General features: G+C 41.4%; 3 protein-coding genes across 7 annotated transcripts; all 3 read left to right on the top strand.

The window, feature by feature from the left end:
* The first annotated feature begins 7,170 nt into the window (after positions 1 to 7,170).
* LOC6565011 lies at positions 7,171 to 10,359 on the top strand. Its single transcript, XM_043216024.1, has 2 exons — positions 7,171 to 9,622; positions 10,175 to 10,359. The coding sequence occupies exons 1-2, from the start codon at positions 7,171 to 7,173 to the stop codon at positions 10,357 to 10,359; spliced, it is 2,637 nt and encodes an 878-aa protein (XP_043071959.1).
* A 1,521-nt stretch (positions 10,360 to 11,880) lies between these two features.
* LOC6565123 (ADP-ribosylation factor-related protein 1) lies at positions 11,881 to 12,874 on the top strand. The gene is made up of 3 exons (XM_001991008.3): positions 11,881 to 12,039; positions 12,139 to 12,391; positions 12,454 to 12,874. Exons 1-3 carry the CDS (start codon positions 11,947 to 11,949, stop codon positions 12,708 to 12,710), a joined length of 603 nt encoding a protein of 200 aa, XP_001991044.1. The 5' UTR covers positions 11,881 to 11,946; the 3' UTR covers positions 12,711 to 12,874.
* Positions 12,875 to 13,837: 963 nt separating this feature from the next.
* LOC6565122 (AP-1 complex subunit gamma-1) lies at positions 13,838 to 23,430 on the top strand. 5 transcript variants are annotated; one of them, XM_001991007.3, is made up of 16 exons: positions 13,838 to 14,231; positions 16,685 to 16,746; positions 16,830 to 16,971; positions 17,060 to 17,248; positions 17,448 to 17,686; positions 17,764 to 17,840; positions 18,275 to 18,292; positions 18,798 to 19,054; positions 19,190 to 19,785; positions 20,166 to 20,304; positions 20,390 to 20,675; positions 20,741 to 21,223; positions 21,293 to 21,436; positions 21,525 to 21,632; positions 21,773 to 21,903; positions 22,815 to 23,430. In XM_001991007.3, the coding sequence occupies exons 1-15, from the start codon at positions 14,176 to 14,178 to the stop codon at positions 21,878 to 21,880; spliced, it is 2,904 nt and encodes a 967-aa protein (XP_001991043.1). In that variant the 5' UTR covers positions 13,838 to 14,175; the 3' UTR covers positions 21,881 to 21,903; positions 22,815 to 23,430. The 5 variants fall into 5 exon arrangements, with proteins under 5 accessions (XP_001991043.1, XP_043070427.1, XP_032594390.1 ...); XM_032738501.2 differs by lacking the exons at positions 13,838 to 14,231; positions 18,275 to 18,292 and adding exons at positions 14,444 to 14,520; positions 16,104 to 16,315; XM_043214492.1 differs by lacking the exon at positions 22,815 to 23,430 and having other exon boundaries at positions 21,773 to 22,756.
* The last annotated feature ends 861 nt before the right edge of the window (positions 23,431 to 24,291 follow it).

Raw genomic sequence — 24,291 nt, 5'->3', positions numbered from 1 at the left:
CTTTTTATTCGGTGCTACTTTTAATAAACATAACTTGAATGTTCAACAGATATTTTGAATAAGAAATTAACTTGGATAACTGTAGTATCTGGTGCTAGGACCTCGACTGTGTTTTTGTATTTTACCTTCCTTGTCTGGGCCTAACCGTGGGACATACTGGTGTCTATAAATTGTAATTGATAGCCAAACAGAAATACCACAAATACGCTCACACACACACAGTGATAAATGCTTCGCCAGATTGCGGTCTTCCGGGAGCTGAGTGGAGCTGGAATGACAATAGCATCGATTGATGCAAACATTATGCAAAGACAATACGAATCGCTGGATTACATCGACATCACCATCACCATCGCCATCGACATCGAAAGCGACATCGACAGCTCGAAGATGGCGCCACCTTTTTGATGGTTCGCTAACTGATCGATCGTTGGAACATAACGCCAGGCAGGCAATAATTTGTTTATAATGCGATTACGCGATAAATCGCAGAAAAAATAAGTAAGTTAATTACTCGCGTGCTGTCACTGCTGTTGTTGACTCCCCTTCTGCTTCTGTTTCTCTTTACATTTCCCATTCCCATTCCATCTCTCCAGATCCATCTCAGACTCAGACTCAAAGTGTCTCCATATTGTGTCGCAGGTGCTCTGCTGCTGCCGTATATGTAATTCCGCATTGCCGGTCAGCTACGTATTCCGTACAACATTAGCGCATTGCTCACAAATTACTTTGTATGTGAGTGCATAAAAGAAATTGCGCAAAATGTCTTCGTTTTTTCTTGTTTTTTTTTTCTTCTTTTTTTTTGGCTTTGGCAGTAAGCAGAGACAAGCGACAAGCGCAACTAATCAAATTATATAGCATTATAATTTGCCACATTCGAGTGGTTGCTTGGGTTGGCTGCTTGTAGCAAGGCCACAATATTTGTACAGCCAGGTCGAGGTTGAAACTGTTTTCTACGCCTAATCAAATATCACACAAAAATGTAACCTAAATTAATTCAAGCACTTGGAGCCATCTGTAAAACTATTGTATCATAATCCTAATTCATGAAATAACAAAAGTTCAAGCTTGGTATATTGGGTTGTCAGTTGTCAGTCAACAAATTAATTAAAAGTATTACAATTAATTATTGTTGGTTCCAACCCAATACTACAGAAAGTGATTTTTTCCTAACAGTTTAAATTACATAAATTTCTTAACTGCTATTAGCTACAATCTTGAAATTCAAATTTCAAAATCAACTCTGGCCTTAACAAAGTTTTGACTGCTTGTAGTTTTAGAAGTAATTTCTAGATAATTGCAACTATAAATGTCCCAATTTCTACATGGAACATTTCATACAATAAGTATTTTATACTTGTTTTTATTTATGTAGTGATCAGGAAGTATTTAAATTCCTGCATACTACACTATATCGTAATAATACTGTATATCGTAATAATCTGATAATGGTACCACATAGGTACATATTTGTATGGAAATTCGCATCGTTTCATCGCAACAGCCAATGCTTACCGATTGTCCATTGTCGGTATCTGTGCCGGTATCCATTTCCATCAATTCGAGCAACGAGGCTGTTTGCTTGTGAGCCAAGTATGTGAGCCAAGTTTTTGTGTGTATTTGTGTGCCAACTGTTTGCATTATCAGGCAAATGTATATTGAATGAATTTATTGGGAATTTTTCCAGAGGCTTTGTCACGTGATCTCTGCCCATGTCCCAGATTCCGGTGCATAATTTCAGTTTTTTATTGTTTTCTTATTTCTATTATTTTTTATTCAGGTATTTTGCGCCAAGTCATTTTAGGAAAAGTTGTCCAGACGCAGGGTGCAATGATTTGCAGCACTGAGACAACAGAAATATCCGCTCGGAGGCTTCCCGTGAAGATGAAAAAGTCTTTATGTACTACCACTTAAGCCAAAATACTCGTATATATAACATTGCGAAATCAAATGAAAGTCGGCAATTGATGGGCGTGGCTTCATAGTTCCCATTATTGTAGTCAAATCTGAGTTCATTATTTTGAATTGAAAGTCATTGTAATAGTATTTCAAACAAAATAACTACTTTAAACCCGACATGCTTCTTAATATAAGTTAAATTAAAAATATACAAGCAGAAAATATAACAAACTTAAACTTATATCGAATTTCTACCTGACAAGGAAATTTCGAAAATGCAGCACATTTTCAGCCAGGAATTGATTAATTAACTAATTAATTGTTAATAATAACAATTAATAAAGGCATAAATTGATAAGAGAGTATTCCGTGGTTGGTTACGCCCCACTGCAATCATTCTCACTTGTTTTATTTTGCATTTTTTGCATCTCTCCTCTTGCTGTTTGGTTCAGAAACCTAATAAATTGTAATGCTTCTTTTTATGGGTCACGTTTTCCAACTTAATAATCATTTGCACTTCCATATGACAATAAAAAGACATTGCTTTCGTTATTGTTGTTGCTGCTGCTGCTACTGTATTGCCGTGCAACATTGAACGTATGGGCGTTGCTGGATTTTTTCTAGCAATATTTACGGGCCATACGATGAGTATTTTCATAATTAATTTCTTTCAGCTGCCTTCAGCAAAAGAAATATGTGCGGCGCCTACTGTGAATTATTGCGAATGTTGCTGCTGCTGCTGCTGTTGCAACTGCAACTGTAATTGCAATTGTTGTTGTTGCTTGGAAAACCCAATCCCGTTATATATATGAGCATATGCATGCATATGTATGTTGTGCTGTGCTGTGCTGTGCTTTTCACGCTTGTGACAGTTTTTGTTGTTGCATTTGCCGCCTCTTTTCACATTTTTGATCGACAATTTCACTTTTCGTTGCCAGACACAGACTCGAGGAAGACGCCAGACACACTGAGAAAAATAAATAAGAATCTTGAATCAATCCGTAAATCCGTTATCGGTTAGAACCGCATTCTCTATGACAAACAGAACTTAAATCTCAAGTACAAAATAACTCTTAGTCTGAGAACAACAAAGTCTTACAATAAAATCATTTGAAACTTATTAAAGTTATTGTAAAAACAAAACATATTTCATAATAATAATAACAAGTCTTGAGCCAGATCAAATTAGATATTATACATGTTAGTCTGATTCTAACTCAATATACTAAGAATGTCTGGTGGACTGCCTTTCTTTCTGAGTGTATATGCTTGCACATACACACAAAATATATGGCATATAGGGTCTATATTATAGACATGTATGTATATAGGGTCGACAACAATTGCGGTTTGATGTAGCATCGCTGCCGGCGTTAAAAGATTCCCAGGCGCATTGTTGGATCGCGTGCACTTTGGATTTTATATGAATACATATGTTGGTGTCCGTCATTGTGCATGTGTATGTGTGTGTGTGTGTGTGTGTCGCTGTGTGTGTGTGTATTGTCTGCACGCTGGGGTCGTTTGTCAAACCTTATGGCGTTTTCAAGAGCAAAGCCAAGGTTGCAGCATGCAAAGGAGTTGAGCAGCAGTTGCCTCCATTATCGACACGAAACGGGTTTCCAAGAGATCGACAGCGAGACAGACAGAGAGAAAGAGAGAGAGAGAGAGAGAGAGAGAGACAGAGAGGGAGAGAGGCTAGTTTCATCCATCAGCTGTAGCTGAAGCTGAAGCTGGCAGCAGTTGCAGAATTTCACTTTCTTTCGAAATTGCGTTGACCCCAATTTATTACCAATGACAACAACAACAACAACAACAACAACAACAACAACAACAACAACAACAACAGCAACAGCAGCAGCGTGAATATTTTGGCCATAAACCGCACAACCCCCGGAGATTTTGGACGCTGCTTTTGTTTTGATCTCTTGTCGCAGCGCCTCTAATTGAATTACGTTGAGTCTCTGCCCTCTCCCACATGAAGAGGTGCCAGTTGAGAAGACGACTGATCCCCTGATCACCACCCACTCCCCCCTCATCCTTAATAAATAACTATGAGAAAGTCAACGCCCATTGTTAGTTGTTATGTTCACGTTTTTTTTTGTTTTTTTTTCTCTTGTTTTTTTTTTGGCTACTTACCCATTTCCAGTGCCATTGATATTGAGCTGAATGTGCTGCTTGTCGTTTTCACATAATTAGCTCCGTTGGCAGCTCCAAAAGTAGCTGTGGGTCAAAGTTGACACTGTCTCTGACACTGAGTCAAAACATAAGTATTATGTATGCATTATGTTAATTAGCGGCATCCTAATGAGCTTACAACCAATAAATGCAATAGATATTGTTTTATCCAATGCTAGTTTTTTAGTCTTAGTATTAGCAAATTAATTGTATTTAATAAGGTCGTAGTTCAAACGGCTTTCCCTGCCCAAAATCGTGAAGGATCTAATACTCTATTTGGAACCAATTTCGTAGAACTTCGATGACTATATGTAAAATCGAAGCCGTTTTGAATGAATCAATATATCAGAGATTTAGGAAATTAAGTTCCTTTACACAATCTTCTCTATTAAAATTAATTGGCTATAAATATGCTCTATGCTCTAAATATTTACTTATTTATTCTAGAATTTAGCAAATAACCAAGTTGTGCAATTATTAAGTGAGATATTTGTGTGTCGCGCAATTAGATCATTGTTTAGATTCAAATGAGCTCTTCGATGAAATGCGTTTTTTGGGTATGCCAAAGTTATTTGAGTATTAGCCGATTATTTTTAATCGTATTCGCTATGGGAGACTGTGGGCCAAGATGCCGATTTGAGTCGAAATACTCAACGAGCTGAGTGTCTTCGACATCTTTTTGCGGCGCATCTCAACGATGGATAATCTAAGAAAGTCACTTAATGGACTCGGAGTTGCGTCCTTCTGTAGGATACTTTTGCACAATTTCATTATACCCTTTATACCCATTTGAAGTGGGTGCAAGGAAAGACGACAGATATGGAGACAGGGCGGAAGAAGGAGAGAAGTTTGGATGTCAATGAGCGAGGCGAATGTTAAAAGTAACCATAAATAATGGCAAATTGACATTTAGGCGCATATGGAAGGAAGTTCAACATTTTTGTGGGTTCATCGTTGGTCTCGCATGCAGTTGGTATTTGTGTATTGTGGTCGCCACGAAAGAAAGAAAGAAAGAAAGAAAAAGTAAATGCAATGGCAATGGCAATAGTAAAAGCAAAAGCAAGAGCAAAAGCATTGCCAACAAAAATTAGTTGCTTAGTTACTTGATGATAATTGTGACGCCACCTGGCGGCCGGTAGCTGGCAATTGGTTTGGGCCAATTAACAATTTGGGCCACGACCCCGCCCCGCAAGTGCAGAGAAAGCAACAACTTAGCCAAAATTCATTCGACACACGCATAGTCACACACATATATGTCTATATATATATATATATATATATATTGTTGTGCACAGTGGAATAATTTGAATTAAATAGATATTGCCAAAAATTTGCAAAAGCAGTTAATATCAATGTTAGAGAATACTAAATAGTGGATTATCGAACTGAGCTTTCGTGAAGAGTAACGCATTATAATTGATACAAATAAAACCTGTACAATTTACCATAGAAAAGTCTCTAAATCAGTCGATTTTCCTTTTTTGTGAATTGTCGCAAATATTTAATTGATTTACTTGGTCAGCCGGAGTGCTATCGGTTGTTATCTCTCTGACATTATTTTTATTTGGATGTGCGTGACTTTGACTTTAATTGGCTTTTAATCTAAAGAAGCCTCTACAAATTCCAACTGACTGTTTCACACATTCATCGTTTTGACCACAAGTGGTCGACCGGGGCGAAGAGATTGGCAGTAACTCGCATTGCCAGTTGATCGAATGTGGGCTGCATATTTATTCCGAGTATATTTCAGTTTCGTAATATTCGTAGAATTGTGGGTTCAATATATGTACATATGCAAGATGGAAGATGCCGTATCGGTTATGCCTTTGGCTTATGGCAGGCAACTCTCTTTTATGTTGATGTCGATGTTGATATTGATGTTGATGTTATGCCTTATCGTTGAACATACATTCGAATATTTGTAATCAGTTTTGGGCCGGTTTTCATTTCAAATGACGCATTATCACATGAAATGTCTGGCAATCAGATAATCGGTATTAATAGGCCAATTCTTTTTTTTCTTTTTTATTGGCATAGTCACTCATTTTATCGGCACAATTAAAAATACTGCTATCAATGCTATGCGTAAATACTTCAAAATGAACTAATAAAAACACAAATCAGAACTCCAATATATTTCACGCCTGAATGAAAATGTAATGAAATAGTTTTTTTGATTGATTGTGCATTTAGCGGGTGACTACAAGAAAACATTTTTTATTTCCACGCAAATCTCATTCAGTTTTAGCCACAAAACAGCTAAGCTTTAAGTTTTTATTTGTAAATATTCGAGTATATTATAATATACATATATGTGTGTATTTAGTGTATCTTTATACATCTTAACCCTTTTTCGTCTTTGGATTAACCCTAAAATATGGTACTCTAATTTTCCTATAATAACCAAGTTATTTTTGGGCAAAGCAGACAACCAGTTTACCTGTTTGTCCGCACCCCCTGCCAATCACATTGGGTGGCGCCTCAAGCTCAAGCCAGGCCAAACCTTGGCCGTGAAACGGTGTCGCATAACCGGCTCGCAGGTGCTCTGTGCTTATTGGGTCTGGCAGCGTAACCGGATCAATAATGCCAATCATTTACGGCCTGCTCCAATTTGGCCAAAAATTAATGGCTGTCGTCTCACTGCGACTATTGACCGAAAAGTGAAATGTGAAATTTTAGTGCAGTTGCAATCAATTCTTCAAGCCAGCATATCTGCATATCTGCGATCCCCAGACATGAGTGCACTGAGCGAAATACAATTCATTGTGCATATTTAGCTTAATAACTTTTCAAAAATGTTAAGAAAAGTGTATGGAGAAGTTGAGATATTGTTTGTCAAATGCTAAGGACAATATATTCTTGATCTAGGACATCTAACTAAGGCAATGAAGCCGCTTCCATTTATCTCCGGGATGCCGGAAAATACTTTCTGGTATATCTTGTATTTCATTTTGTAGAAAGTGTGTGGTTTTTTTTCAGTGTACTCTCGCTCTTACTTGCTCTCTTGCACTCCCACTCACTAACTGCATTTTGGTCTTGTTGCAGGCAAATAACAGCCAGTTGACAACTTTTTATTTGGCGCTGGCAACGCTGCTGATGACGGTAGCATCGCTGGCGCTATCGGCGCAGCCGCCGCAGCCAGCTGATCATTTGGTGCCGCCACCAGCACCACCCGGATCACCAGCAGTATCAGTACCGCTACCCGTTGCGCAGCGTCTCACACATGCGGGCTACCCGGCTCTGGCGACGTCTCCGGCTGCGGCACAAGATGGTGGCGGTGGTGGTTTCATGACACGCGTGGCACGTTGGTTTGGCCTGGGAGGTGCAACTGCAGCTGCATCCTTGCCCCGGGATCAGCAACTGAGCGCCAGTTCGTTGAACTATGCGTATCCTAAGCCGGCGCAGCACTTTGATGCCGCTGGCAAACCGTGCGGCCTGTGCAACAAATATCCCTGGGTACCCATGCTGGGTCAGCAGCAGCAACAACAACAGTTGCCACATCAGCAGCAACATATTTTAACCTGGCAACAGCCTTTGGGGCAGGCGTCTCAGCATCGACAGCGTGCTGTGCAGTTCCATGCACCGCCACAGAGCATCTTTGTGCCCATCTCGGCGCCGGTGCCGGGACTCAGTCATGTGGCGATGCCACCACTCTATAGGGCACAACCATTTCGACCGCTCGCAGAGAATGTTGGCGCCCTTTCGGAGCTGCGACCGGTGCCCGTTGTGCCAACAGCAACATCAAATGCACCACAATCCGCTCGACCATTTAAGCCAGCTGAAAGCAGCAGCAGCAGCAGCAGCAGCAGCAGCAGCTTTGAGATTGTGCAGAGCCATCAGTTGACGGATTTTGTTACGTCCGTAGAATATCCGGCTACGTATGTGCAGTCGCATGCCATTGATCTCGGCCAGACATCGGTGGCAACATCGCTGCCCACAAATCATCATTCCCAACAGCAGCTGCAGCTGCAGCAGCAGCAGCCATCGGAACCAGTGCCTCCGCTGGACATTAGCACGGTGCGCTATCAACTGGAGGATTTGAGCGGTGGTTCAGTGCATCAGCATTTGCCTGCCTCGCAGCTCCTCACCGAACTGGGTCACCTGGAGGCACAGACTACAGTGATACCGCCGGCAGATAACTATCCCGCGGCATCCTCGCAGCAGCAACAACAGCACGAACAGGATCAGGAGCAGGAGCACCAGCACTTGTACTATGCGGAACAGTATCAGGAGCTGTCCAGTGAAACTAGCACAGTGACGCCGCTGTACGATCAGCTAATCTACACCACGGAGCAACCGACGCCAGCCGCCGCCGTTGAGCTGAACAATCATTTGATGGTCTCCACCCATACGCGAGATGGTCGGCAACGGGACACACCCAAACGTCTGCTCGATTCGCCCATCAATCACGCGCAGAGCGGCGCACGTCCATTTACCCGAGATCCCTCCGATCTCCACATCCGTCCGGTGCAGCCGACGCGTGAGCCAACGCCAACATCGACCTACGGTGCCATTGATGCCAGTGGACAATATGCTGGCATGTCGCCACCAGGACCTCAGCAGGTGATCATACCATATACGACGAAACAGAAGCCGCGACCCTTCGAGCCAGCCAAATGGACACAAATGCCCAATTGGCGCTTGCATGCCACCCAGCAGCACCAACAGCAGCATCAGCAGCAGCATCAGCAGGACAACGATGTGGAGCTACACGAGCAGCAAGAGTCAAAGGTGGTGAGCACGGCGACAGCGGCACCGCCACCAAATACCCGGCGCACCACCAAATATTTAACTAAAATACTCGCCTCCAATCTGCGCGAGCTGCTAAAGCGGGAGCGAGAGACAAAACGGCGTCCCATGATGCCATTCTTTGGTGTGGACATCTCGAAGCTGCAGCATAACATCGATGGATGGACGGAGCAGGAGTACAACTCCTTGTCGCATCGTCCCAGCACACCAACCATACGTGGCCGTTCCAAGCATATACCCAGCGAATATCTGACTACAACGACGCCCGCTACACCAACTGCATCCACTGCATCCATGCGACAGTCGAAGACGACGCGTGGCGGCTTCGAGTTGGGCGTCAGCGCTGTCAATAATGCCAGCGGTGATCTCTCCACGTCCATTAACAATTTGGAACAACTTCATCTGAAGCACTACCAACCTGTCGATGACAATCGACTGCTGTTGCTCGACTACTACGATTCGCAGCATCGTCACAGCACAACACCGATGCCCACAACGACAACCACAACCATGACACAGCCCACAACGACAATGACAACGATGCCGCCAGTGACGCCGCTTTATGTCCGCACAACAATCCCAACGCCGACGCCCATTGAGGTGTGGAAACAGGCAAAGGTGGCCATACTGCCCCAAACCAATGAGAAGGTATATGTCGTCACTCCACAACCACGCCATCAACATCAGCTGCAGCATCAGCATGGCGAACTATCCGCATCAGCATCGGTGCCGGCGCCAGTTTATCAAACGCCTGCACCCAGATTTCCACGAGTGCGACCAACGCCAGCCTCGGCGACAGGTGAGCCAATTAGATGTATATATGTATTTAAAAATACCTGATCAGCATCAATTGACGAGTTTATATAGCCTAGTCTGTCTGTTCGTTGTTGTTTAATCTTGGAATTTATCCGTATGTTTGCTGCACTATTTCCTATAGCTGCCAGAGGAACTATCGGCCAAAAGATAAGTTTCTGCCATATGGGGATACGCCGAAATTTTAATCATCATTTGGCCTCTAAAATAAAACAACATTTAAATTTTGAAAAATGAATTTTTGATAAAAAAAAGGGATGATTTTGTGGTAAGCTACAAAATCACATGGAGAGAAGCGTTCAAACTCATTGGCGAAGTCAGACTTATCAGATTACATCAAATCAATCTGGGTATTGGTACTGATACTGGCACTTATAATACCCTCTGCAAGGCTATACAAAAATGTTTTGAGCAAATACAATGCCTTGGAAATGGACAAATTCAATATTTAAATATGTTTTCGTTATTTGGCGACTCTTTGTTAATATTGCACTTTTTTTTTGCACATTTCTAATATGTATGCTTTGCAACGCAGCAGCAACTAGTGAACTAGTGACGGCTGCCACGCCCACTCCGGCAACGGAACAGCTGCGCCACTATACGCCGGACATATTTGGTCTGATGGGTCTCTCGGCTTTTGTGCCTGCCGAGCCTGTGGAAATCATTGATGGCAATTCCAAAGTAAATCGCAACGCAGCCACAACCGGTCGCATCGATATGTAATCTGTTCTTTTATTTTTGGTTTTTGCTCCAAACACACTAACATTTACACTCACACACACACACACACACCATGCCACAAATTATTCATGACCACATTCACCCACCCATTCACACACACATAAATACAGGTTAACACAATTGTGACGTCGGCGCCAACTGCGGCTGCGCCACAGCGGCCAACCACAAAATCCACAATATCGCCAAGGCCCAGATAGACAGTGAACAGTGGACAGCTAGACAGACCGACAGACAGACAGGCATTCAACCCATATGAGGCAGCCCCGCTCAGCAGATCCGAGAGCAGCGGAGCAGAGCGCATCTATTGTAATATATATTTCCCCATTGGTCGATCGGATCGTTTCATTGACTTATTGTGTGCTGCGACTTTATTTTGTAAGCCTAAACCAATTTTTAGAATATTCTTGCATTTGGTAGTTTCACACGTACACCTAGTTGTATACATGCACATATATACATATATATATATATATATATATATATATATATATATATATATATATATATATATATATATATATATACACACATATGTAATTGTAATTTGCTTACTTTTTTTTCGCGTCGTATTTTTTTTTGTTTTTTTGTTAGTGCTTTAATATTAAATATACAAAATATGTCCATTCATACATGCATTTGTATATAGAAATATAGGAAGTCTAATTGGCATGGCCACGCCCCTTGTCACGTGTGTTTGTGGACGGCAAAAATGTGCAATGTGAAATGTGTGTATCTTTATAATTAATTAAGCTAAACAATTTAAATATATATAAATACATATATTTATATTTATATATGTATATACACATATATTGAAATGCAACAATACCAATCAAAGTCACTTTATATATTTAAGACAAGAAAATTGCAATTTTTCATTATTTACCAAATAAAATATATATATTATTACTTGATAATTGGGTGTTTTAAATAAAAGGGCTGCCCACAAGCAAGCAACATAATATTAAATATATTTAGACACTAAATGTTGATTACATATTACCTCGAATTACAAATGGATTGCTGTAAATGCAGCTTTTATTTCGACATTTTCGAACCAGTACATTGAAAATGATTTTCAAATTTGCCGCTAAATTGTGCGCTCTGGCACCACTAGGTGAAGTTGCCAGACCACTCAGCAAAAATGTACGTATAATTGTAGAGTTGCCACCGGCAACTGTTGATCGCAATGAGAAGGTTACACCTTCTGGAACTAGCGATAAGTGAATCAATATATTAAATTTGAATTAAAAGCATGATGAAAAACTATATAAACAAGCTAATATACAACTTCAACCAATCAACTAAACGAGTACTGCAAACACTGTTGACAAATAAAACAACACTTCAATGGCTAGACAAAACATAATATAAATGGTCATCGCATTATGACGTAGATGCATGAATCGTAGCATACATCATATGTTGGTTGCTTTCTTGAAGGCAACAACCCTAGTATTGTGTTTGTGTCGTTTTTTTATTTATTTTTTTTTTATTTATGAACTGTTTGTTGATTGTAATGCATTAGCATTTTGTTTATTGTTTGTATAGCCGGGATATATAATCACAATGTACACATTACTGCACGGCTTCTACAAATATCTCACACAAAAAGATGATTTTTGTGTCGTCATACTGGGCCTCGACAATGCGGGCAAAACGGTAAGCTACTCCGGCATAATGCAAAAGGCCGACAAGACATGACACGACACGACTCGACACGTCTGCAAATGCTGTCAATAATTTATTTATTATTGGTAGACGTATCTGGAGGCGGCCAAGACCAAATTCACAAAGAACTATAAGGGTCTGAACCCCGCAAAAATTACAACGACAGTGGGTCTTAACATTGGCACCATCGACGTGCAGGGCGTGCGTCTGAATTTCTGGGATTTGGGTGGCCAACAGGAGCTGCAATCCCTGTGGGACAAATACTATCAGGAGTCGCATGGCGTCATCTATGTGATAGACTCGAATGATCGTGAACGCATGGATGAGTCCAAACTCATATTTGGTAAAATGTCATTTCAGCCACTATTTTTTCACATCTGCCAACTAATGTTGGTTCATTTGCAGATAAAATGATTAAAAATGAACTGTTGTCGGGGGTGCCGCTGCTGATACTGGCCAACAAACAGGATCTGCCCGATGTGATGGGCGTGCGCGAAATTAAACCGGTGTTCCAACAGGCTGGCGCCCTCATCGGACGGCGCGATTGCCTCACAATACCAGTCTCGGCGTTAACTGGTGAAGGTGTCGACGAAGGAATCAAATGGCTGGTGGAGGCCATTAAGCGGCATTCTTTGGTTCGCCCGCCCCGTGAAAACGATTGAGGAGCTGCACACAAAGGATGCAATGCTGAATGAATGCTACGAAAGATTCCAGAATATAACATAGAACATAGTGAGAACCTTGTAGAGTAGTGGCTTCCTGACATTAGGTAGGCCATAGTGTTAAGCATGTATTAAATACATAAAACACACACTTTTTTAATGAAGGACAGCTATCGTCAATTTTATACACACATATACGGAGATATGGGAGTCGTTCACTGAATAATCAGACGGCTTAAATATGTATGTAAGCTGAAAATATGCAAAGTTGTTTTTCCCTTGGTGTATATTATTACAACTAGCAGCTAGGATATAAGGAAGCAATAACGAATGTTACGTAATATAAAAATTCAAGGGGTTCTCATCTGTATATCATCTAAATCCAAAATCTGTATAAAAAACGGACAAGCTTTTTAAATGAAATTAATTGTAATATTTTTTGAAGCCGTACAAACCATAATATTTCATTTGATTTAACATTAGATACGTGCTATATATTTCCCTTAATATATATATTTCACATTGTTTCGTATCCAAGCGCACGTTAGGCATGAGAAAAAGATGTCAGCTGTAATTCAGCTCAATTTTATAGTCTTCTCATCAGCTGTTGGCACGTGAAAGCAAAAACATTTAACTATCTTCCCCTTAAAGATAGAAGAGCTTAAACTGTTTATTTTTCGAGCGTGATGACATGTTGAACATTTCAGTGGAAATGCCCATATGTACATATGAATACTGCGAGCGGTGGCTATTAACTTTTACCTGTCATGGACTCGCATTGACACTTATCAGCACAGCCGGTGACGACTTCGCTTATCCATAACGAACCGTTCTCACGGCTGGTATTTGTGCTATCAGTGCTATCAGGCCTACTCCTCACAGATAAGTTAGAATGGTTGGTATGTGTCTGTGTATTCAACGAACGATGGTGGTATACCATGGCAGCCATGGGAGAGTGTCTACTACGATAACTATATCAACTTTGCCCCGCTAGGTGCACATGCTGGGCATATGTACATGGGCTGCTCTTCTGCAATCGTCGATGGAGTCTAAGGGACACAAACTTTCAGTAATTTCAGTCTATTGCCAGAGTTTCAATCGCGCGGGCTGCTCATTAAATGCGCGTATGTGTGTGGTGTTTCGTTAATCCGCGTCGACCTGGAAACCGCAACTTTGGGAACATGATGATGGTTAGCCAAGCTGGGTTAAGCTAAAAATCGCTGACAAAAAGAGTGAGGCGTGTTTGCGTTGATTGTGATTGTGTGTGAGTGGGAATTGGAATCGTAATAACTTAAACATTAGATAACACGTATGTACGCTCGCTCACTCGCTCCTTGTCTATGTGAAGCAGCGTAACCGCTTATCATTATTCCAGTGTCATTACCTGTGCGGGGTTCGTATTTGGGACTGTATATTGAGTTAGTTAGTGTCCAGTGTTGTTTATTATTGGGCAGAGGCGAGAATCATGTATCCGTATTATGAGCAGGATTGGAGCGTTTTGCCACCGGAGAACAATCGCAGGTGAGTTGCAAGCGATGGCGTTTCTGATTGGTTTGCTTTTTTTTTTTAAATTGCGTTCTGCGCGAAATAAGTTGTCATCGTCAGAATCGGCAAGCACAGTTATCGATAGCTGCATGCTCCGATAACAGTGCTGCTACTGTCAAAACGAAATGTCAACCGCATACTAGCGCTCTCTCGCTCTCACTGCTGGCAACAACTACTATTACTACTACTGTTGCGCTCATCATCAACATTCTACGAGCATTTTTGTCGCGTTGTTAAAATTTGCATTGGAAGTCGGAGGCGGCAGGTGGCTACGAATCAAACGTTCAGAACGTTATTTTGTGCAATCAAGAGTTCGAAGCAGAAAGAAAATCGACAATCAGAGTTTGTGGCAAACTCACAATTAATTAATGTTTAGTTTTTCTTGTGGCCAAAAAGGAGCATACGCTTAACTCAGTGGGTGCTTGTGTGCGTTCCGCGTACACATGTGTGTGAGTGTGGGTGTCTGTGCGTGTGTGTCTACTTGGGCTTTCCAATGAAATCACATCGATTAACAAGAGCAGAAAGTAATATAATATTTAACAATAATACATGTTCAATTCAATTCAAGGAGAGTGCATGCAAGCAGACACGCAACAGCAAATACGTGTATTTTCTGTGAAATATTTTTTTCTTTTGTTTTTTTGCAACGCACGCAATGCACTCGATAGATGCCCATATCGATATCGGGTATCGATAAGAGACAGCAATGACGGCAGCTGTTTTGGTTTTAGCCATGACTGGTGACTGGTGACTGTGACTGCCTTTTGGGCCTTTAAACAAAAGTTGAATCAGTTGTAAACGTTTTATGTGGCAATTTTGACTGCATTGTTTATCATTCGCGTAGAGCAACGTTTTAAGGAGCATGTAATTAGAATTATATGTCTCTCATTTCAATTGGATTTTGATAAGTCTCTCGCCGTTTGTGTTTCTGTTTGTGTGCGTGAATGTGTTTCGCTGTCAGCTCAATGCGCGCTAATCGTCTATTCGGCTCGGCTCACGCTTCAAGTGCGATTTTCGCATTATTCATACAAGTAAATTAATCATTTCATTTTCATCAGCAACAGCAGTGCAAGCTGTTTTGCATTTGCTGTGAGCCTCTTCCATTTTTTGTCGTCTTAATTAACACCCCACACACCTAGCCTATTTTTTCCCTTCTTAAATTTTTTTTTTCGTTGTGCGCTTCGTTGGCCAGCACTGGCAACTACATAAATGCATATACACACACATATATACACATATATGTGAACATATGTAACTGATGCCAGTTAAAAAGGTACTACAATATGTACGAATGTGTGTGTGGGCACAGAGCATTTTGTTTGCATTGAGCGACGACAGATCATGTGTACTTCTGTGCATGTGTGCTGTATATTTGTTTAAGCTTCGGCATACGCACACACATACGCAGCTACTAGCCATATATATATATGGATATATTTGTGTGTAGCGTTAGCGTTTCATAACAGCAGCAAGTTTATTACTGATATTGTTTGTGCACTGTGAGATTTGTGTTAGGAATAATAATAACACATCGAGTGAGATTCAGACTGCTAAATCTAACAGTCTATCAGTAGCAAAGAGAGCGCTGTAAAATAGTGTGTCTCTCTGGGAGAGTGCGAGCAAAAGTGAGCGACGAGTGAAGCAAAGCAAAAGCTGCACTCAACTCAAATAGCGGCCGGCTGTCAGTGTTGTTCTTGTTCTTGTTGTTGTTGCTGTTATTGAGCTGTGCAATACGGTGGCGAGTGTTGCAAAGTGTGCGAAACTCGAGATCGCATTTTTTATTTTATTTTTTTCGTTGCCACCTCGCCAACGTAACTGTAATAAAAATAATAACAGAAACGACAACAGGAGCAGCAGCAACGGCTACAATTGAAGTTCAACATAAAAGCATAGGCCGGCAAGTTGTAGAGGAAGCAGAGCAAGATATATAACCATCAACAGCAGTAGCAGCAGCAAAAGCAGTAACATCAGCAGTTAGTCTGCTTGCCACAACCAAAGTGCTTCAGATCCGCCGAAGCAGCAGAGCAGCCGCATCGCCTCACAATGAATTCCGAGCATGGGTATGCGTCTTTAATGTACAGTGATCCCTCGAAAATTGCAACTCAAAGTTTTCAATCATTAAACAAATTTATTACATGTTCGCGAACAATTTGTTTTTTTTTTACTATCATTTATTTGGAAATCTGTTGGCATTTCCAAAAAACTCGAATATACAAACAACATTTAATTTTTATTGTGTTTGTATAAATTACAGACAATCAAAATATAAGAGTCAACTGAAGCAATGAAAACAATATATTCTAATTTTCGAGCGACCACTTAACATGTACAAATTGGCATTAATATGCATGCAAACATACATAGATACATACGTATATTGTTCAGTTGGTCATATCAGTCTCTAATTATTTAAATTGTATGCCCAACAGATTCAATCCTGCCTTCAATATGGCCACCATACGGCAGGCGTTCACAGAGGCCGTCGAAAGAGGTAAGTAAACCTTTGCCTTTGCTTTTGCTTCTTCGTCTCAAATGTAACTGACTGACTCGTTCTTGTTGTTCGCCCACACACAGTTAGAATGCCAACGCCCACACGACTGCGTGATCTTATCCGCCAGATACGCGCCGCCCGCACCGCAGCCGAGGAGCGGGCCGTGGTTAACAAAGAGTGCGCCTACATACGCAGCACATTCCGCGAGGAGGATTCCGTATGGCGGTGAGTGGGCCATTAATTGCAATTGCATTACGTAAACGACTCAATAATTTTAACCTGGTTTAATTTATTTTTTTTTTGTGTGTTGCAGTTGTCGGAACATTGCCAAGCTGCTGTACATACACATGCTCGGTTATCCGGCACACTTTGGCCAGCTCGAATGCCTCAAATTGACGGCCAGCACGCGTTTTACAGATAAACGTATTGGTTACCTGGGTGCCATGTTGCTGCTGGATGAGCGCCAGGATGTCCATTTGCTGATCACAAATTGTTTGAAAAAGTAAGCGAAAAAAAGCAACATTTGGCTTGGCAATTAGCCACAGGCAATTAAATATTATAATCTGTAGTATGTACATGAAATTAGTTGTAATTATGGCAGCATACTATTGGTGACTTCGTAATAGAAGTGTCTTTTAGCTATAGCTAAAGCTTAGTCAGTCTATTTAACGAGTTGTTCTGGCTGTTCTTGTAATTTGCAGCGATTTGAACAGCTCGACACAGTTTGTGGTTGGATTGGCGCTGTGCACTCTGGGCGCCATTGCATCGCCAGAGATGGCCCGTGATTTGGCCAGCGAGGTTGAGCGCCTCATGAAATCGCCCAATACGTATATACGCAAAAAGGCAACACTTTGCGCATTTCGAGTTATTCGCCGCGTGCCTGAACTGATGGAGATCTTTTTGCCGGCAACGCGTTCGCTGCTCAGCGAGAAAAATCACGGTGAGTGTGTATGAAATACTGTAATCAATTTAAAATAAATAAATTTACATTAACATTCACCTGACTTGCTCTTGCAGGCATCCTTATTACCGGGGTGACGCTCATTACGGAAATGTGCGAGAACAGTTCGGATACGTTGATGCATTTCAAAAAGGTAAGTTGTTGGCCAGCTCACAGCTGGCAGCTGGGCTAACAGGCAGATAGGCTCCCATATCAGCGAAAGGTGTTCCATATGGAAGTGAAAACAAAAAGAAATAAAGGCCTTCAACGGTTCCCAGGCATCGCTTGCGATCCGCTCCGATCCACCCCCATTTTCAGATATGTGGGCGGCCATATTAGTGTATGTTGTATTATATAGTTTTATTTTATGATTTTGTGCCCTCTTCTGATTTGCGCTTTTTCTTGACGCCTTCTGCGAATGGATTCGTATCTATCTGTTTTTATTTGTTATCGTTATCGTTCTTAACGCTTTGCCACTTACTATTTTTGACACCTATCGACATTTTGTAATTACAAATTAACGCTTGTTTGTTTTTGATCGAATACCGCGCAAACACAAAATGAAATTTGTTGTAATTTGCTTGCCAGGATAGCGGAAATCGAGAGGTATGATTGTGATTTGTGCCTTAACTTACAATTAAACACTATTACTGTTGTTGTTATCTAATTGTTGTTGTTGTTGTTCTTGTCGCTCTTTGTTTTTGTAACGTCTTCCCCTATACACACATTGGTATTGTTTTTACACTCTGTTAGGTTAAAAAAAAAACGAAAAAACGACAATTTTGAAAAGAGCTTACTCTGTGAAGCTCTTCCGGTTGTGTCAATCTTAAAGACAACCAATATTTTGGGTTTTCTTAGTTTAGTTTAGTTTTTGCTGCACTTTCCACCTTCTTTCTTCCTACTCTTTCTTGCACACGCACCAAACACATAACTCGACCCGCTTTCCGCACACACTCACATTATACTGCTATTCTCTTTCCCTTTTTCTCTCGCTCTCTCTCTCTCCTCCCTCTCTCTCTCTCTCTCTCACACGCAGACACACACAGACACATACATATGCTTATGCTTATGCACTAAACTCACGTTCTCCGTCTGCCTCCTTTTGCCATAGATCGTGCCGAATCTGGTGCGCATTTTAAAGAGCCTTATCTTGGGCGGCTACTCGCCCGAGCACGATGTCAGCGGCGTCAGTGATCCGTTCCTGCAGGTGAAAATCTTGCGCTTGTTACGCATTCTCGGCCATAACGATCCGGATGCCTCGGAGGCAATGAACGATATTTTGGCGCAGGTGGCCACCAATACGGAGACCAGCAAGAATGTTGGCAACACCATTCTCTATGAGACGGTGTTATCCATTATGGATATACGGTATGTGTGAATCCTTATTGAAACATTATTAGACGTCCTTACTGTTGGGACTACAAGTAGCCTTAGAGCTAACTAATTAATTGCTGCAGCTGTGTTCATTTCTGTGTGTTGCTTAACCATTTATAATATTTGCAGTTCGGAGGGCGGCCTGCGCGTCTTGGCTGTGAACATCCTGGGACGCTTTCTACTCAATTCGGACAAGAATATACGATATGTGGCGCTGAATACGCTGCTGCGAACTGTCCACGCCGATACGTCGGCGGTGCAGCGGCATCGCACCACCATATTGGAGTGCCTCAAGGATCCCGATGTGTCGATACGGCGGCGAGCAATGGAGCTGTCATTTGCGCTGATCAATGCACAAAATATACGTACAATGACCAAGGAGCTGCTGCTGTTCCTCGAGAAAGCCGACGCAGAATTCAAGGCTCAATGCAGCTCTGGCATGATACTGGCCGCCGAGCGCTACTCGCCGAATTCGCGCTGGCATCTCGATACACAGTTGAGCGTTTTGATTGCGGCCGGCAATTATGTGCGCGATGATGTGGTCTCCTCCACCATACAGCTGGTGTCCAGCAGTCCCGTGCCGGAGCAAACGTATATCACGAATCGATTCTGGGAATCGCTGCAAGTGGCCAATCACTGTGAGGACAAGCAACCACTGTTGCAGGTCGCCGTCTGGGCCATAGGCGAGTACGGCGACCTCTTCATGTACGGCGTTAATGAGGATGGTGAGTCAAAAGAGAATATAAGATATGCCCCCACCCCTCCATACATTTTTATGTTAACTACGAACGGAACGAAAAGGCACAGTTATTGTCCTTTATATAATCATCATATCTTATCGGTTTCGGATCCGAAAACTAAGCTCTTCTTTTGAACGGCAGTGCCAACATCAGTTATATTGGTCCGATCTGGCCGACTTTTATATTAAGAAAAGAAACCATGTGCAGAGTGTTATTAATATATGTATGTACCCTTAAGTTGAGATATTCACACACATATACTTAACATAGAGTCGTCTGCAGGAAAAACTTAGAATGCCTTCTGCAGGGTCGGGTCATACAATAGGCAATTAGTTAATCCACGTTTTTTTTTTAACTTTTCACAGAGTTTGAGCGTCCCACGGAGAGCGATCTGATCGCTGTGTATCATAAGTTTTTAACCTCTGCTCAAGTGTCCACCACAAGCAAGCAATATGCGCTCATCTCCCTGGCCAAGCTGAGTACGCGCCTGCAGCAGTGCGTAGAGTAAGTGATGTCGTTCCCAGGTTTCTGCATTGTTCACCCGTATTCAATATTCAGTGTTTTGATATTTTTGCGTTTTTGATTGCAGAGAGATCCAGGCGTTGATTACCTCGTTTGGCAGCCATCTGAATGTGGATCTGCAGCAGCGCGGCGTTGAGTTTACGCAACTATTCGGAACTTACAAGCATCTGCGTCCGCCACTCCTGGAGAAGATGCCAGCCATGCAGATCAGTCGCATCAGTTCGCAGAATGGCGAAAGTGGCGGCTCCTTCGATGACAACAGTCCGGATGTCATGGAGAATGGCATCGAGTTAGGCGGCAGTGGTACGCATCCCTTAATCGAAAGCAATATGAATACAATGGGTGACAATACGGTGAGTGCATTTGGCATTATGCTGGCATGCAGCGATCTAACTTCATTTTTCCCTTCGCCTTATAGAATATCCTGTTGGACTTATTAGGCAGCACAGATTTGTCGGTGGGTGCCAGCGATTTGGCCATGGCCACAGATCTGTCTAATGCGGTGCATAAAAAGAACACACGCAACGCCAACAATGATGTCACGTCCAATGCGACGGTGTCCAATAATCAGGATCTGCTCGATTTACTCGATCTGGACATGTCGGCAGCCTCGACGACAGCCGTCATGGGCGTTAATCTATCAGCTGATCATAACAGTGCCGCCAACATGAACACTATGCTCGGTGGCCTCGATCTGAGCGGCTTTGGGGGCTTGAACTCAATGCAGCCCAGCAGCATACCAACTAACGGCAATGATCTGGCGAGCATGCTGGGAGGCCTGAACGCTGGCGTTGGTGGTGCGCCATCAACTGCTGCTGTGCCGCCCATTGGCGGCGATGTGAACAGCAGCAGCCTGCTAGGTGAACTAAATCCGACAACAGTATCCAACAATGTGACAGTGGTACGTATGCGTATAAACGATAGCTCCTTCTTTCGCATACCGATCAATCGAATCAATTAATTCTTGCAGCCTCTGCAGCGTGCCAAACTGACGGCCCTGGACAAGAATGGACTGGTGGTGCAGTTGTTGCCGGTGCCGGGCAGTGACTGTATGAAGATTTGCATTACAACCACAAATAGCTCAGACAATACATTGGAACAGTATGTGCTACAGGTGCGTCTACTTCGTGTGGTTGTTTATCTTATTTATTCTGTTGGACATTCGTAATTTGGGGCTGATTTAATTTTTTTTTTTATTACAGGCAGCGGTGCAGAAGAGTTTTAAACTGCAAATGCTGACGCCGTCTGACTCTGTGCTGCCTCCAGGTGGCGTCATCACACAGGAAATGCGGGTTGTGGCCACATCCAATGTAAGTTTGTGATAAGCAATATGCAATTTGCATTATGTGATTAAAACTGTTGTTCATCTCTCTCTCTCTGTCTCACTCTCTCTCTCTCTCTCTCTGTCTCACTCTCTCTCTCTCCCTCTCTCTCTCTCTCTGGATAACAGGCTGTGCTGCGCATGCGTCTGCGCATTCAATACACGCTGGATGGTCAGCAGCTGGTAGAACAGACGGAGGTCAGCGGCTTCCCAGAACAGCAACTATCGAACGAATAAATGCGTGTTTTGAAGCAAGCGTAGTAAGCGTTGCCTAAAGTCTAAAGACATCTACTCCTGCACACACACTCCCATACACACACACACAGACACACACACCCAGGCAGACATACAAACACACGGAGCACATCTAAAAACAGTGGTTGGCACACACGCATATATTGTAAAATAAGTTAACATACACACACACACACACATACAGACATTCACTCATACAGAAGGACGCCAGAAGAGCGAGTGTGCCGTGAATGAAGAATTGGGCAACAGCAGCATCGCATAGCGTTGCCAGACTGTCGTGGCGTCTGGTAGACGTGTGTGCTCGTAACCAGTTGCTATAAAAATACACAAAGCATAATTTATAATTTATATAGTATATATATGTGTACCTAATTCCCCGATGATTTTTCTGTCAAAACATCTTTGATTAGTGTCCGCGTGCGTGTATACAATTGATTACTATTATTATTAATAATTTTATTATTATTCTTACGACTATTTGCCTTTTTGTGCGTGTAATAGTTTTTATGTAAAAGACAACATTCAGTTTTAATGTAAGACAATAAAGTCATTTAAAAGCGTCAAGCTACATTACATAGCCACTACTCTAAATTGTAAAATTGCAACAATTAACAATAACAGCGAATGTATTTTATTGTACTTTAACTGACAAACAAAAAAAAAACTCAAACACGCAACTGAAATGTGACAAATTGTGTATAGCAAAAAGCGCAGCGCATTTATTCAAGCTTAGCATTTCCGGATTGAAAGCAGCAGTTTATCGATATGTCAATCGATCGTTACACTTACGTTCGTATATCGATTAAGATTGCAGATAGAGTGCATAGTTATTATTATATAAATGAAACTTAATTTGTTATACGTATGTATGTATGTAATATGTATTAAATCTTTTTTTTTTATATAATCAATTAAGGCTTCAAGTGCTGGCGCGCGGACCGTGTGAACTTACAGCAGTGCAGGCACAATTCTCAGGATTGAGTTGTGTTGTGCTGTGACGTCACACAATATTCGTCGATGGACGTTCGACAGACAGAGACAGATTGACAGACACAGACACACGCGTACAGATACAGACGGAGACAGAAGCGCAGTGTTGGAAGCCGGCACATAAGCTCAGCACACCGTGTGGCCTACATTTCCACAACCTATCACCCGATTAATTGTTATTTCCTGTGCGCACGTACTTAAAAGGGATTCAACAGATACAACTGTAACAGCAAATAAAGAACTGCAACAGCAGACAGCACTGTGGAAAACTAGATAATTATAATGAATATATATGTATACATATATATTATATTAATAAAACAAAATATATGACTAAAGAAGCAAACACAACAAAAACTATGCAATTGATAACTGGTAACCTTTAGTTGCGGGTCAATGCGTATTATGTTTAATATTTTGGGGGGTAACAAGAGAGCAACATTTATGTACTATTATTATGTATGTATGATTATACGATTATAAATATGTCGAGCATCAGAATGAGAAAAAATGAAAACAAAACAAAAACAGCAACCACAACAACTAATAATAATAATATAAAATCAAGATTAACATATTGTACAATATCTTATATATATTTTTTTTTGTATTCATCAAACCTTTGAGCTGAAATAAACACCAACATTTTGTTTTATCAAAAGAATATACGGCTCTTTGCTTGCATCTTACTTTTACAATAAGTGTTTTGCTCTGAATTAGCAATAATGGAATATGGATACATCTTCTTCACAACACTTACAAATTCTGAAATCTAATATCGTTCATTCTTAGAATTAGAACTGTGTTTATTTTGTCGAATTTTAAACACATCATAAGCCCTGCAAAGTATACAGTATTTTCGTAAAGAAATCTTGTATTTTTTTGGGATGTTCCAAATTACATATTTTATGTCAAGTTTCGTGAGCTGGTCGAATTCTAATCAAAGATTCAATGCATATAATTTCTTTCGGTATTTTATTTCCGATTTTTATTATTCAAAATTTGACATGTTTATTTTTTTTGCCAAAGCATTGCGGTGAAGAATAGAAGAAATATATGTACACTTCGGGAAATTCGATTAAAGGCACTTGTGATTATGATACTTAAAACTGTACCAAGCCTAACAGGACTTTCCCTGCGCAATTTATAACCGTGCTTATTCTTCTTTTTACACTGTTATGATGCATTGGACTGAAAGTGCCGTTAGTATTTTTCAAGATTTTTGCACATTTGTGTTTTTGAGCTAGTTTTGGTTCGAAATTCGATTAAAGGCAGTCACTTTCTAGCCTTCGGAAAAGGAAGTAGGGCGTTATGCGGAATTCTTTTTGAATGGATGAATAATAAAGAATACATTATTATTTCATATTTTATTGGTAAAAAATTACAAAAATTTGGAATGGGAA

Source organism: Drosophila grimshawi, unplaced genomic scaffold, assembly GCF_018153295.1.
Source record: "Drosophila grimshawi isolate 15287-2541.00 unplaced genomic scaffold, ASM1815329v1 contig_1006, whole genome shotgun sequence".
Classification (NCBI taxonomy): Eukaryota; Metazoa; Arthropoda; class Insecta; order Diptera; family Drosophilidae; genus Drosophila; species Drosophila grimshawi.
Note: the sequence above shows the minus strand (reverse complement) of the source record. Positions and strands in the feature narration are given on the sequence as shown.

Excerpts from the sequence above, each read along its gene's own strand:
- LOC6565011 (XM_043216024.1), top strand. The coding sequence starts at position 7,171 with ATGACGGTAGCATCGCTGGCGCTATCGGCGCAGCCGCCGCAGCCAGCT. Across the intron at positions 9,623-10,174 it reads AACGCCAGCCTCGGCGACAG|CAACTAGTGAACTAGTGACG; the intron begins GTGAGCCAATTA and ends GCAACGCAGCAG.
- LOC6565123 (XM_001991008.3), top strand. The coding sequence starts at position 11,947 with ATGTACACATTACTGCACGGCTTCTACAAATATCTCACACAAAAAGAT. Across the intron at positions 12,040-12,138 it reads TCGACAATGCGGGCAAAACG|ACGTATCTGGAGGCGGCCAA; the intron begins GTAAGCTACTCC and ends TATTATTGGTAG. Across the intron at positions 12,392-12,453 it reads TGAGTCCAAACTCATATTTG|ATAAAATGATTAAAAATGAA; the intron begins GTAAAATGTCAT and ends GTTCATTTGCAG.
- LOC6565122 (XM_001991007.3), top strand. The coding sequence starts at position 14,176 with ATGTATCCGTATTATGAGCAGGATTGGAGCGTTTTGCCACCGGAGAAC. Across the intron at positions 17,249-17,447 it reads ATCACAAATTGTTTGAAAAA|CGATTTGAACAGCTCGACAC; the intron begins GTAAGCGAAAAA and ends TGTAATTTGCAG. Across the intron at positions 21,437-21,524 it reads TGGAACAGTATGTGCTACAG|GCAGCGGTGCAGAAGAGTTT; the intron begins GTGCGTCTACTT and ends TTTTTATTACAG.